Source organism: Pongo abelii, chromosome 5 (assembly GCF_028885655.2).
Source record: "Pongo abelii isolate AG06213 chromosome 5, NHGRI_mPonAbe1-v2.0_pri, whole genome shotgun sequence".
Lineage (NCBI taxonomy): Eukaryota > Metazoa > Chordata > Mammalia > Primates > Hominidae > Pongo > Pongo abelii.
Window position 1 is genome coordinate 127,391,962 of NC_071990.2, and position 14,505 is coordinate 127,406,466.

At 38.2% G+C, this 14,505-nt stretch overlaps 1 protein-coding gene across 11 annotated transcripts in view; it reads left to right on the forward strand.

Moving 5' to 3' along the window:
• Positions 1-1,272: 1,272 nt before the first annotated feature.
• The window catches only part of TRMT11 (tRNA methyltransferase 11 homolog), a 273,729-nt gene continuing 260,496 nt past the window's right edge, over positions 1,273-14,505 (forward strand). For 5 of the 11 annotated variants that reach the window (XR_008525810.2, XR_010140203.1, XR_008525823.2 and 2 more), the window contains exons 1-7: positions 1,275-1,434; positions 8,583-8,648; positions 10,805-10,878; positions 12,888-12,969; positions 13,058-13,150; positions 13,385-13,519; positions 14,288-14,444. Coding sequence is in view for 4 of the 11 variants with exons in the window: in XM_063724722.1 (XP_063580792.1) it covers positions 1,363-1,434; positions 8,583-8,648; positions 10,805-10,878; positions 12,888-12,969; positions 13,058-13,150; positions 13,385-13,519; positions 14,288-14,444 (679 nt within the window). In the remaining 7 variants the exon portion in view is untranslated. 11 annotated transcript variants of the gene reach the window in all.

Genomic DNA, 14,505 nt, shown 5'->3' on the forward strand with positions numbered 1-14,505 from the left:
GAGTCACTTAGCACAAGTGAACTTGAGACATATTCCTAACAAAAACAGATCTCTTGCTAACAAAAATTCTCATGTGATTTTCTTAAGAAAAATGTCAAGTGCCACTTATTGGCCCCATTCAATATGCCAGATGTTATATTCAACACTTTATGAACATTATTCCACTTAATCCTTGTAACAATCCTTTGCAGGAGGCAGTGTGTTTTTCCATTTTTAAAAGAAAACTCAAGCTCGGAGAGGTTAAGCGCATATACATGGTAAATGGTGGAAGTGAGGTTTGAATCTAATATTGACACCACAGCCTATGTTCTTAATCACTACCACTATGCATCAACTACGTTTCTGGCACATGCCGCTGGGGATATGCCAGATACATACTCTTTTGCACCTTGTACAACACCACAGAGGAATGCAAAAGAATTCTCAATAGGGCAAGGGGCTCAGTACTCTCAAAAGCAGAAATAGCCTGGAGGGAGGGCTTGAGCATGTAATTCTAGCACTTTGGGAGACTAGGGTGGGAGTATCCCCTGAGCCCAGGAGTTCAAGGTTACAGTGAGCTATGATTGCGCCACTGCACTCACCTGGGTGACAGAGCAAGATTGTCTTAAAAAAAAAAGTCACATATATACATAGAATATGCAATTAAAATATATTTTATAAACTATCTGCTATGAAATCTGTGCCAGTGTGAACTTTCTCCAAGTTTTAATTTATGGCTGGCTGTGGATTTAGTCCTGAGTCTAACAAATAACACAACCTAATAATTATTGCCTACTTTGAGGAAGACATTCTTTTGGTTTTTGTTAAGAATAGAGTGAACCATAAGAGATTATCTCAGACCTCAAGAGTTTATTATAATTGGGTTATAAGGCATGTGCTCTCGAAAAGTTGTTACATAAATACGAAAAGTATACTAAGTGTTAAATGACTGGTTCAACTAAATCAGTTCCCAAAGCTGTGCTGGTTAGACAAACCTACAAGGAAATGGTGAAATTTCAGTCCAGTTTTGAAGAACAGGTTTTGAAGGGCTGTAGAGAAAGCTGGAAGCACACTCCAAGTGGAAAGATCACTAGGAAATATACTGTCTTACTGTCACAGGCTGCTCCTGAAAACCACGCGTCCCCACTCACCAGCTACCAGCGCTGGGAGACCCCTAACCACCAGGCATTCGCAGGTGAGGAAGCCCCTCCCACAGCGGCCAGAGTTTCGGACTCGGAGCGCGAGAAACGACGGGATAGCGCCTGCCTCGCAGAGCTTCCGCTTCCGGCCCTTCAGGCTCTGTCTCAGTGGAGACTCGGCTTTGGGAGGGAGAAAGAGGTGGGACCTAGCGCCGGCCGCGCAGGCGCACGGTGGGCAGCTGCAATGGCGCTGTCGTGTACCCTTAACAGGTATCTGCTCCTCATGGCGCAGGAGCATCTGGAGTTCCGCCTGCCGGTGAGTTCGTAGCGCCCTCCGGAACTTCCGACGGAAGAGGACGCTGGAGTGGAGTGGGTGTGTGGGTGGAGGTGATCTGCATAGCCCGAGGAAGCTGGGATTCGGGGGTCTTCGCTGGTCAGCGCGGGTCACGCGTCCCCAGTCCTCGGGCGGGGTGAGCTTGGCGGAGGGTGTGTGTGAGAGAAGTCCGAGACCAAACCCCTCGGCCTGCTTAAACGTTTTCATTCATTCTTTTGCCCGTGTACCAAGTACTGGAATTAGGCAGGTGAATATGACCGGTCATCTCACTCCCGGAGCTCTTCGTCTAGCGGAGAATAGAGACAGCTAACAAATGCACAGGCTGGTGTTTTAAGTATTGGAATCTGCGGATCAAGCTCAGTGGAGGGGATGGTGGTGGGGGTTAGATGATGGAGAAGTTGAGAAGAGTGTTTTATTTATTCAAGAAACGTTTTCAGAATGCATGTAGTCGAAGATCGGTACGCTGGGCATATAACGATGATGTAAACAACCTCTGCCCTCTAGGAGCTTACTGTTTAGACTACGGGTTGAGCAGACACATAGGCGTAGAATGACAAAAGAGCGTCGGTAAGTGCAGTGATAGATGCACATGGAAATATGAGAGCACGTGGAAGGGAAATCTAATCTACCTGAGGGGTTGGGGATGTTGGCCTTTAAGAGGGCTTCCAGAGGAGATAACACTTGAAATAAAGGATGAATAGGAGTTAGAGGGCCAAGGAGATAAATCAGTAAATTAGAATTACAAGGTGTTCATTATTACTGGATCACTAGTTATGTGGCAGAGAGTGGTAAGAAGAGGGCAGGGGAAGTAGATAGAGGCCAGAAAATGAAAGCCTTGAATACCCTGGAGCTTGGAAGGGGGATTTATTGAAGAGCCTTAAATAAAAAAGTGACCACAAAATTAAATCAGTTTGACAACACTATGGAGGATGGATTTGAAAAGAATAAGACTTGAGCCAGAGATTAGGAGTCTCTCGGAATAGTCTTGTTAATAGATTAAGAAGGTCTGACCTAGGGCAAGGAGTAAGAGGATGCGATAGACTGGGAAAATATTTAGGCCATACAATCATTAAGGCTGAATTGATTGAATATGTGGGAAAGGGGCACCAGTCAGGTATGACCCCTGGGGTGTATATAGATAGGAGTGTCTCCATTTAAAATAGAGAACATAGGCAGATGTAAGATTTAAATTTTGTTTACACTGAATTTGATGTGCTTGTGTAACATCAACCTGAGATGACCAAGAGGCAGTGGATATATGAATATGCATAGAGTATGGCAGAGTGATCTGGACTAGTGATAAATATTTGGGAGTCTTCTTCATATGAAAACTAGGAGCGGGGATGAAATTACTCAAAGGATAAGGTCAAAAGAGCAGTGGGCCAAGTATAGATGCTTGGAAGCATTGATATTAAGGGAAAGTCGGAGGAGGCCATGAAGAAGATGGGCAAGTGCCAGAAGGATGTCAGACCGCAGAAATCAGAAGGGTAAAATTATAGGAGGCAGGGACAAATGGATAATGTCGAATGCAGTTGCTTTTTAGTGAGAAAAGAATGCAAAAATGTCATTGATAGTCTCAATTAGAAGATAATTAATTGGTGAATTTTGCTAAATCAGATATGTTGAGTTTTAGTAGGAGAAGCCAGGTGGCTTGCTTTAGTAATCACTGGAAAGTGAGGAAGGGGAGATAGGATAGACTGAGTGCCCTTAGCTAGAGCATAAGGGAAAGTAAGAAATTGGTTAACAGTTTGAGGAGGACCTAGGGTGAAAGGAGAATTCTCCCATGGAGAGAATGAGATTGAGCTTGAGTGTATTTGTAGGCTGATGGGAAGAGAAGGGATATAAGGGCATGGTGGCAGGGGTTCTTTTTTCAGTAGGAGGGGAGATTGGACAAGGAAAGTTAGGGTGGGTGTGGAGTAGTTGCCTGAGGGCCTGTATTGTAGGTAATGAATGGGTGGAAGTTATTTTTTGAGAGATGATGGGCCAGCCGTTGAATGGGGAAATAGAGACAAATAGTAAAACTTGAAATAGTCATTGAGACCAAAGGGGAGAGTTGACAAGGAAAAGTAAAACGATTGAGTGGAGAAGAGCATAGGTATTAGAGCAATGCTGAAAACCAGCTGAAGGTGAAAGTCGTATATCTGTAATCATGCTAAGATTCTGTGATTTTCTTCAGTTGTGTTTGACTCATGGGCCTTAGGAGTCATGAAGGAAGACTGTGGCATTGATTCAGTATTAGTGTTTTGAGTTTCTGGGGGAAATAAATTTTTAATTAAGTATTAATTGACAAAGGACATGCTCTGTTGGTGAAGAGGATTGGAAAGCCCCCTTCTGTGAGAAACAGAAACAGGCTTAAAGGCACAGAGGTGTGATTGGTTATGATAATTTGGAAGGCTTGGGGAGGAAGATTGAAGTAGTGGGCATTGAGGCCAGAAAGGTGGTAAGATCTAGATTTGCAAGTGTTTTGACACAATTCTAAGGAGTTTGGATTTTTTTTTTTTTTTTTTTTTTGAGAAAGAATCTGCTCTGTTGCCAGGCTGGAGTGCAGTGGCGCCATCTCGGCTCACTGCAAGCTCCGCCTCCCGATTCAAGTGATTCACCTGCCTCAGCCTCCCGAGTAGCTGGGACTACAGGCTTGCACCACCACGCCCAGCTAATTTTTGTATTTTTAGTAGAGACGGAGTTTCACCATGTTGGCCAGGATAGTCTTAATCTCTTGACCTTATGATCCACCCGCCTCATGCTGGGATTACAGGCATGAGCCACCGCACCTGGCCAGGAGCTTGGATTTTTAGATTTAGTGGGTAGCCACTGACTGTTTTTCATTTTAAGCCAGGAGGTGACAAGATCATTTGTGTTTTAGAAAGATAATTCTGAAGTACTAGAGAAAAGATACCACTTAGAGAATACTGGACCAGAACTAGAGAGGCTCAGGGGTGTGACTGTGTAAAGTAAGGCAATGCACTGACAATGGAGTGGTTAGACTGTGGTCTTCAGAATAACAACCTTAATACTTGGTGGTTTTTACTTGTTTTTTCTGTCATAAATTCTTCTTAGTGTATTACCCTTGTGCCAGTTTATTCTTCCAAAAACTCTGTTCTGTTTTACACCCTCATTCTTAAGATGAAAATCTTTAGTCAGGCATTCAAGGTCCACCACTGCATGGTTCTTTCCTTTGTGCTTTCACTGCCCACCTAGTCCTTAGTGCTGCCAGAACTGACTCATTATTCCCTGAATTCCTGCTTTCACCTTTGCTCCCCGTGCTCCCTTTAGTCTGGTTTGGGTCTTTCCCATTCTTTATTGATTTTTACATAGTAAGTATTCATTTAGAGTTAATCACATATTTATTTCTTTTAGCTTTATATATTTTACATGATTATTTTTCAGATCCGCAGTTTCCTTTTTGTAGTTTTTCCTCCTCTGCCAAAATTATTTTTTTCTTCAATCCCCTTCAATGTAGAAAGCGTAGTTATGTTAAAGTACATGATAAAAGGGATCCTGTGGGTCTGTTTCTATTGTTTCTTTTGGTTCTCTTTAATATAGTGTGCTGGGCTATTTTTTAAATATATGCCAGATGCCGTATTTGAAAATTTATTTGAAAAAATAATTTGAGGGCTGGGATGATGTACATCCTTTTGAAGAAGATAAGAACCCATAGGAGCATGAGGAATCTAGGATGGGTTTAACTCGTTTTCAGGTGTTAAGCCCTGTTTGTGTTCTGATTCCCATGTACTCACAGAGTGTAGCTTTTTGACATCCTAGTGTAAATTAGGTGGTTCATCAAGTATCCTTTTCTCCCCCTGGGTGGCCCTTTCTCTTTTTTTCCCTTTCTATTGGTCACTCAGAAGGGCTGTTCACTCTTGCCGCTGTTTTTGGATTTGTAAATGTCTCAGTGAAAAAGTGGCTCCACCTTGGAATTTTTGTCCTCTCTTGGATGTTGGTTTGGTAATTTTTGTTATCTTTCTATGCCTTCAATTAGATGGCCAGCTTTTCTAGTTCTTTTCTGCAGGAGGCTTAATCTGAATTACCTCTTTTGCCATCCCTGGAAGTTGAATTTCTCTGTCATTGGGTTAGATTTTTTTCAGGGATTAAGGCAGTTTCCATGAAACTTTACTTCTCAAACTGAAGTAATCTTTTACTCTCTTGTACTCTAATACTTTTTTGCTTTTACCTGTTTAAGAACATGTACTGTTTTTTACACTTTACATTTCAGTTGTGAGGTGGTTTTGTTAGTTCTACTAGACCGAAATTTCCCTAAGATAAATGTGTGTGTATTTTTACATAGATCAGGGACTTGCACATATTAGTTGCTTAAAAAAATTTTTTGGGGGTCCGGGCGCAGTGGCTTAGTCCTGTAATTCCAGTACTTTGGGAGGCTGAGGTGGGCAGATCACGAGGTCAGGAGTTCGAGACCAGTCTGGCCAACATAGTGAAACCCCATCTCTACTAAAAATACAAAAAATTAGCCAGATGTGTGGTGTGCGCCTGTAATCCCAGCTACCCGGGAGGCTGAGGCAGGAAAATCGCATGAACCTGGGAGGTGGAGGTTGCAGTGAGCCGAGATCACACCATTGCACTCCAGCCTGGGTGACAGTGTGAGACTCCATCTCAAAAACAGAAAAAAAAAATTTTTTTTGGAGACAGTTCTCTCTCTGTTGTCCAGGCTACAGTGCAGTGGTGTGACCGTGGCTCACTGCAGCCTCAAAGACCCAAGTTAAGCCATCCTCCCACCTTAGCTTCCTGAGTAGCTGGGGCTACAGGTGTACCACTATGTCTGGCTTATTTTTTTATTTTTATTTTTGTAGAGCCAGGTGTTGATCAGAGGCTGAGTGTTGGTGCGAGGGGGTGGGATTGAGATGGGGTCATGGGAGCTCTCACTGTGTTGCCAGGGTTGGTCTCAGACTCCCGGTCTCAAGTTATCTCTTTGCCTCGGCTTCCCAAAATGCTGGGATTGCAGGTGGAGCTGCAACACCTGGCTGCTTAAAATATTAAAATCAGTGATATAGAATCTCTTCTGGGAAAGGCAATCCAAAGGACAGTCTATACTTTTGGGCCCATCTACTACATTAGAACTGATAAACAAGGAAGCTATAATGAATGGCTGCTTTTATGAATTAAAATGAGAGATCAGGAATATAAGCGTGGTCCAGTTTTACCTCTGATAGAGTTAATCAGGGCCAAGTATAGTTGGCAGCTACTTAATGTAGTACTTATTGTACTAAATAACGTTTACTAAAGTTCAAACTCCTGGGTTTTATTGCTTGTCCTGAAGCAACCTTTTAAATGGATGAAAAAGCAAGTAGCTGAAATAATAGAAAAGCTCATGGAATTAATGCATCACACATGCCCCAGATCATGCTACATTTTTATATCCAATGTTCAATATAAATTATTTTTTATTCCTAATGTAGAAAGAGTCTCAACTGGAAAGTTGAATTTGCCATAAGATTAATGAACATTTTGTGTTTTGCTTTTTCCAAGTAGGTTGATGAAGTAGTTTAAACATGTTTTGCTTTTCAATTTGAAACTTGGGTTATCATATTTATTCTCAGTTTTAGGTGGCTGCTTAAGTTTTGGGTGGCAGAGATAATGCTATGCCATAAAACTTTAATCTTTTACTTTTTTTCCTCACCTAACTCTTAGGATCTTTGTGTTTTAGCTTGTTGCAGCTTTTTAACAGTATATTCCAGGAGCAGCAAACTTCGGTGTTTTAACTTGGTTGTAGTTGGATGTTTTAAATGTAAAACTGACTTTACAATGTGCTTTAATATAGAACAAACAACAGTCATGCAAGATCAAGTAATTTAATCTATAACTTTATTTTTTTTCTTTTAAGTGCTATAACTCTATCAGTCTTGGTTGACTTCTTGAGCCACTGGACTTCTAGGACAGTTATCAGGGTCCTCATCATTTTGATTCCCTTAATAACTGCCTAGGTTCTATGCTTCTCTCTTTATAGTTCACCTAACCTGATGCGGTAGCTATGATTCCTGTTTTACATTTGAGGGAACTAAAAGTTGGAGGATTTAAGATTCTTGTATAAAGCCACATCGCTAGTATTTGGAAGAGCTGATAATCAGATTATGGTCTATTTAACTTCTAAGTCTCATGATATCTCCTATTCAGATTTGTGTTTTCCTTGTTGCAAAATAGCCTTTGGGCTTCCTTCACTGATTTATCAGTAGTCTGTGATAGTTCTTGGTCGATCCATCTGATTGGATTGAATTCAGCCCCTTCTAACACTGAATTTTAAAAAATGATTTGTTGCATAGACAAAGAAAAAATAGAAGTGGCACTAGTAGCTTGAACTTCTCATTCTTTTTGGTGTTGGAGTGGGGGACTTCCTGGTCTGGGTATATTTTCCCTTTTGATGGCTGTGGGCTTGGTGTTAAAGGCTCTTCCTTCTGATTGGGAGGAAAGGGAATAGTAGGAAGCCAGCAGTGGGACACTTACCTCTCATTAGGTTCCATCTTCCGTAAGACCTATACGGAAGAGTGTGATTCTACTTGTTTTATGTGATTTAAGGAGATAACTTGTTAGTCATACAAATTATAAAATTTGTATAATTATTTGGGTTTATCAGTACAAAGTGATTGCTTCAAAGAATATAAACACTATCTGGACAGATTTCAACTTTGCATGAATGAAGCTTTTAAAGTATCTATTATGTTAGTTCTTTTTCTAGTTCTGTAACTTCATGCAGAAAGAAGATGAGATAGTTATTTGTGCTTAATGAATACATAGTGGTATGCCCTGGCTGATTATTTTTTTCTTTTCCAAACATCTTCAAATCATCTGATTTTCAGTTTAACTTTATTCATCAATTGTCAGTCTTACTAATCTGCACTTTGTGTGATCTGTTTTTTTCCTTTTCAAAATCAGGGAATTTTTTGATCAAGTGTTTCCTAACTCTTCTGTTGTTGAAAATTTCTCAGAAATTACTTACCTGTGGTTTTTACTATTAGATTTTTTCTGAACCCTTAACTGTAATTGTCTGATGTTGAAGCTTAGATGCCTCAGTTACATCATCAGCCTACTCTTATTTTTTAGTCATGTAATACCTGTCTCCCTTAGTACATTTTTAGTTCCTTTTGTTAAAATATATTTTCTCTATAATATTTTCAATACAGGAAATAAAGTCTTTGCTTTCGCTTTTTGGAGGTCAGTTTGGCAGCAGTCAAGAAACTTATGGAAAGGTAAGTTAAATTTTCATTAGACCATATGGAGTATATTTAGAAATAGAGCCTTGGGTTTGAAGAGAAGAAGTGCATATCTTAAATTTATATTTGTATGGTTACTTGTATCTGTTTTGAGAGGCAGTGGAATAAAGAGGATATTTTGGGAAAATTTGCGGTTTTGTTAAGTAATTTAGATTTATTTCTAGTATTTTATTTGTTTTAAATTTTTAGTCAACAGTTGTGTCATAATTTGTATCTGTCCTTTCACCTAAAAAAGGGCTGTGCTTCATTGGTGAGCTGTGTTTAGAATTCGAATTTAGAATTTAGCAGGATGTTGGGCTTGTGTTGAGAATCATTTTAAAATTTCAAATTATGCATTGTATAAGACTGTGAATTTATGAGCTTTGTATTTTGCATAAAACTATAGTTTATCAGTGTTTGACAGAAGTTTGGAAAATAGAAAAAATAATTTGTAGTTCCTCCTTGACATGACTTATAATTTGGGGTGCTGCCTTCCAGTCTTTTTTTTTTCATGTACTTTTTTTTCCCTATTGTAATTCTACTTCTGCAGCCTGTGTTTCTCACCTGATAGTGTCAATATAGGCCTAAGTTGTTACTTGGCCTTTATCTCTAACATAGCTACATAATATTTTTCGTTGACTAGCTCTACCATAATTAACCATTTCATTTTATTCAGGTTGCTTTAAAAATTTTCTCAATAAAAGTAATACTAAGATGAAAATATTTTTTCTTGTTTGGATTATTTTGAATTTTTCTGTTGGGTAGGGTAAATATTGGAAGGAAAAAAACGGGGTATATACCCAAAGTAATGTAAGTCATTCTATTATAAAGATACATGCATGCATATGTTCATTGCAGCACTATTCACAATAGCAAAGCATAGAATCAACCTAAATGCCATCAATGATAGACTGGATAATGAAAATGTACATATACACCATGGAAGCCATAAAAAGGAACGAGATCATGCATTACTGTGCAGCCATAAAAAGGAACGAGATCATGTCCTTTGCAGGGACATGGATAGAATTGGAAGCCATTATCCTCAGCAAACTAATGCAGGAACAGAAAACCAAACACCACGTATTCTCACTTATAAGTGGGAGCTGAATGATAAGAACATATGGACATGTCCACGGAAACAACACACACTGGAGCCTGTTGGGGGTGGTGGAGTCTGGGGAAGGAGAGCATCAGGAAGAATAGCTAATGGATGCTGGGCTTAATACCTAGGCGATGGGATGATCTGTGCAGCATACCACCATGGCACACGTTTACCTATGCAACAAACCTGCACATCCTGCCCAGGTTTCCCTGAACTTAAAAGTTGAAGAAAAAAGAAAAAAGCTAGGTGTGACAGGAAGGATTTCCTGCAAAAGATGAAGGAGCTTAAGTTGAAAGTCCTGTAGTGTTGGACTTTTATTCCTGAATGACTTTCACTTATTGAGGGGAGGAGGAAAGGAAGGAGAGTGCAGGTATAATTGGCTAAGGGTGATGAAATGAGGTCAGGATCCTTTTGGATTTTGCTATGTTCTGGCAAGAGGTTATCTGGGTGCAGCTTACCAGTGCCTGTAATCTTGGGTGTTGGGATAGAGGATTGGGAAAACACCCCTGATGCACTTGGAGCTTTTTTCCCCTAGACAAAATATAAAATAGTAAAAGCTAATGAGAATTTAATAATGTACCTCATGATTTTCTATCATAGTTGTTTCAAAGGGCCCCTCCTTCACCCTCAGATGGCCACACCTACCTAGAAAAAGGTCTCATTTAGCAACTAAGAAATACATTACTTAGAAATTAAAAATAAAATAGCTGTATTATAAGGGATGATTAGCCATGATGAATTTCAAGATTATACTTTGGGACATAATATGCATTAATTCCTTTCATAAAGCTACATAAAAGGGCAGATACAAAATTAATGTTTCATTTGAGGATATATTCGTTTATAGGGTCATTATAAAAATGTTTTTACTATATTATTCTAATTTAGTTTTTTACTATTGGAACGATTTTTATTTTGGTTACAGTCAGATCAGATATTCTTACATGAAAGTAGCAAATAGGCACTTCCCCTTATTGACTTATTGAATAAAAGCATATGAGGCCATGTAGCCACTTAGAATTAAGTTGCATATTGTTATTTCTTTTAGTCACCATTTTGGATTCTTAGCATTCCCTCTGAAGATATTGCAAGAAATTTAATGAAACGGACAGTGTGTGCCAAGTAAGAGAAACTTACGTTCTCCTGCATGAATATACTGGTACTTTTCATAACCACTCAGTCCTGTTTTTTGCTCTATTGGCATAAAGTAGTGTGAAGGCTCAGTTTAGCTTGCAGTTACATACAACTGCCACTGGGTGGTGGTGGGGGACCAGAGGAGGATTACCTGCCGAAACCAAGGATGAAAGAATCTCTGGGGAAATGTAGACACATTTGTTTTAGAATAATTTTTTAAAACTTCCATATTATGCAGGAGTATAGTATGACATATAAACACTATGTTCTTACGCAGGATAGATGCCACATGTAATTATAACCAAAGTGCTGAAAATCCAAAAATCCTTTTTTCGTAGATGGTTTTTAATTGGATGAGCAGATTAGTGAAGTGTAAAGTAACAAAAAGTGAGGACTGCCATGAGATATGTTTTAGTGTTTCAGTTGGTAGAGAAAAGAATTATGAGTATCAAGTCTTGGTATAAATTAATGTAATGATGCTGTTCATTGTTTATATTCAGTGTTTCTAGACTTTATCATTGGCATCCACTCTTTTTTTCTTTTCTTTCTTTTTTCTTTGTACTATTGGAAAATTTTCTGTCATCAGATTTGAAAATTAAACTGTATTTTTAACTAGCATCTTAAATATCAAACAGCTTGTGTTATCTTTAAGCTGCTTTTTCTTCCTGAACATTTTGGCAGATTGCTGAAAACTTTCTGTAGAAATTATATTTGCTAATGCAGTGCAAATAAAAATTTACATATATCTAGTTTTATTAACATGGTTAGCAATGTTTTATATCATCATATGTAATTGTTGTATTATGGAATTGGATACAACCCAATATTTAGTTAACTTCATCCTATTGAGAACTACCTGCAGCCTTTAATCTTTTACAGTGAAGCTTGTTAACAGGCCTTATGAAATAAAAATGACTAGAAAACAGAAACATAACTTTTAAAAAACTCTTTTTGAATAATTGCTTTTTAGGTTTAAAATAGCCACTGGAGTACTAAGAACTTGTATGCTTCTTTCATAACTGTTCTAATTAATATATTTGATTAATGGTACAATTAACAATTGTATAATATGATTTTTAATTGCTTTTTATTATCTATATATTTTGTGCAGCTGAGGTATACCTTAAGTGATAGCTAAGTGAGATTAATATTATTGTAGAGCCTTTTCTCTGTAAATTCAGTAGAAAAGGAAGGAATCATTTGCAAAGGAAAAAAATTACAATTTAACTATATCAGAATGAAGATAGACTTTTATAAAAGCATAGATTCAAAACCAACTTAAATTCAAATTTTTCTGTGTTAGAAGGGATTGAAAGTTAATTTATTATTAACATGAAATATTTTGAGCATACGACAAAAAGGTGAAAAATATAACAAGTACCTAGGAATATGCCGTATTAGATCTCAACATTTTGGGTAGCTTAGTTACTAAACTTGTGTGTGTGTGTCCATACGTGCGCACACGCATGCATGACAGAGTCTCACTCTGTTGTCCATGCTGGAGTGGGGTGACATGATCTTGGCTCATTTTAGTTTCAAATTCCAGGGCTCAGGTGATCCTCCCACCTCAGCCTCCCAAGTAGCTGGGGCTACGGGTGTGTGCCACCATGCCTGGCCAATTTTTTGCCTTTTTTGTAGAGACAAGGTTTTACTATGTTGCCCAGGCTGGTCTTGAACTCCTGGGCTCCCGTGTTCCACCCACCGCAGCCTCCCAAAATGCTGGGATTACAGGCATTAACCACTGTGCCTGGCCAGCTAAATGTTAATAACATTTTTATTTGGTCATTAGTCTTTTTGTATTATGGAGAAGACATGGGGAATAATTGGCTTTTCTGCAGCTTTTTACCCATTTATCTAAAATAACTGATTCATTTATACTTTGCAAAACATAGGCAATAATCAGTGGAGTGTGCATAAAGAACTAGTAAAATGACTGTACGTATTCCTGTGTGAACTAAGTTCTTTACTGAGGTTAGTACCAATCATTTATTTCCTAGGTCTATATTTGAACTATGGGGTCATGGACAATCTCCTGAGGAGCTGTACAGTTCTCTTAAGAATTACCCTGTGGAGAAGATGGTGCGTAGTAAAATGTGGTTTTATATAGGCATGCGTGCAGATTCTGTAGAATTAAAATGCTCAAAAAACTGATTTCCTTTTATTTTAGGTTCCATTTCTACATTCGGACTCTACATATAAAATAAAGATTCACACTTTTAATAAGACATTGACACAAGAAGAGAAAATCAAGCGAATAGATGTAAGTAAATTTAGCAAAGCAAAAAACCTACATGATGAATGCAGTCTAGCCATTGTTGATATATAGGAATACCTAATGTCTGTGAAGTGTTTATTTTGTACCACATTTTGTGCTAAGTGCTTTTCATGTTTTATTTAATGTGGACTCCAGGCTTACAAGGTAATGTTATTAGATAAGTGCCATTTTTCATTGTGAATTATTATAAGACATTAGCATTTCTTTTGTTTCCTTTAGGCACTTGAATTTCTGCCATTTGAAGGAAAAGTGAATTTAAAGAAACCACAACATGTATTCTCTGTTTTGGAGGATTATGGTTTGGACCCAAACTGCATCCCTGAGAATCCACATAATATTTATTTTGGTAGATGGGTGAGCAAGTGTTCTTTCTACCTATGTCAGTTTGTTGTTTTGAAAGCTACATACTAGGCCTTTTGTTGACTTGTATGTAGAACTTTAAAGCAGCTAAAGAGTCAGAACTACTGAATGGATTAAAATTGGTGAAGAGTATGTGATTATGTTTTGTTTTGTGTTTTCCCAGAGATTCTTAAATGAAGTGCAAGAGGCTTGTTAGATATAGGGAGGAGTTGGTATACCTGGAAATGTTAAAACAAGACTTACCAGAACATCTGGACTGTTTTTTTTGTTTGTTTGTTCCTTTTTTTTTTTTTTTATAAAGCAGAGAAAACAGAGTGCTGTGGTAGTTGAGGAATCTCATTTGTGGAGATTTCCAGTCTGGGCCTTCCATTCCAAAAGAAATGGAATTACTGTAAAGCAGTTCTGCCGACTTCTCTGAGGCTTTAAGTGGGTGATTGGAAGCTGTGAGTGGAAGTTGTGACTTATGTTAGAGATTATTGTTATGTAGGAGAACAAAGAAATGGGCATACCTTAACACCTACCTCTGGAATAATTGCATTCAAATGCAGTTCATACTTGTTTTGAAAAGACAAAGTAAATGGAATGACATTAAGAAAAGGCTTTGTTCATAACTACCTCAATTACATTATTTTAGATAAATAAGTTTAGAGCAGTAATAAGTGGAAAGAAGTTCTTATCAGCAAAATACAGTGGTCTTATTGTGAGTGATTATCTTGTCTGTTCTGTATGGCTATACTAACATGAGAAATATCTCTGATTTAGATTGCAGATGGACAGAGAGAGCTTATTGAGTCATACAGTGTCAAAAAGAGACACTTTATTGGAAATACAAGTATGGATGCTGGTTTGTCATTCATTATGGCTAACCATGGAAAAGTGAAAGAAAACGATATTGTCTTTGATCCATTTGTTGGAACAGGTATTTTTATTTAACTTTTAAGCTAGTGTAGAGATGTTGCTTATTAATGAAGGTCATGGTA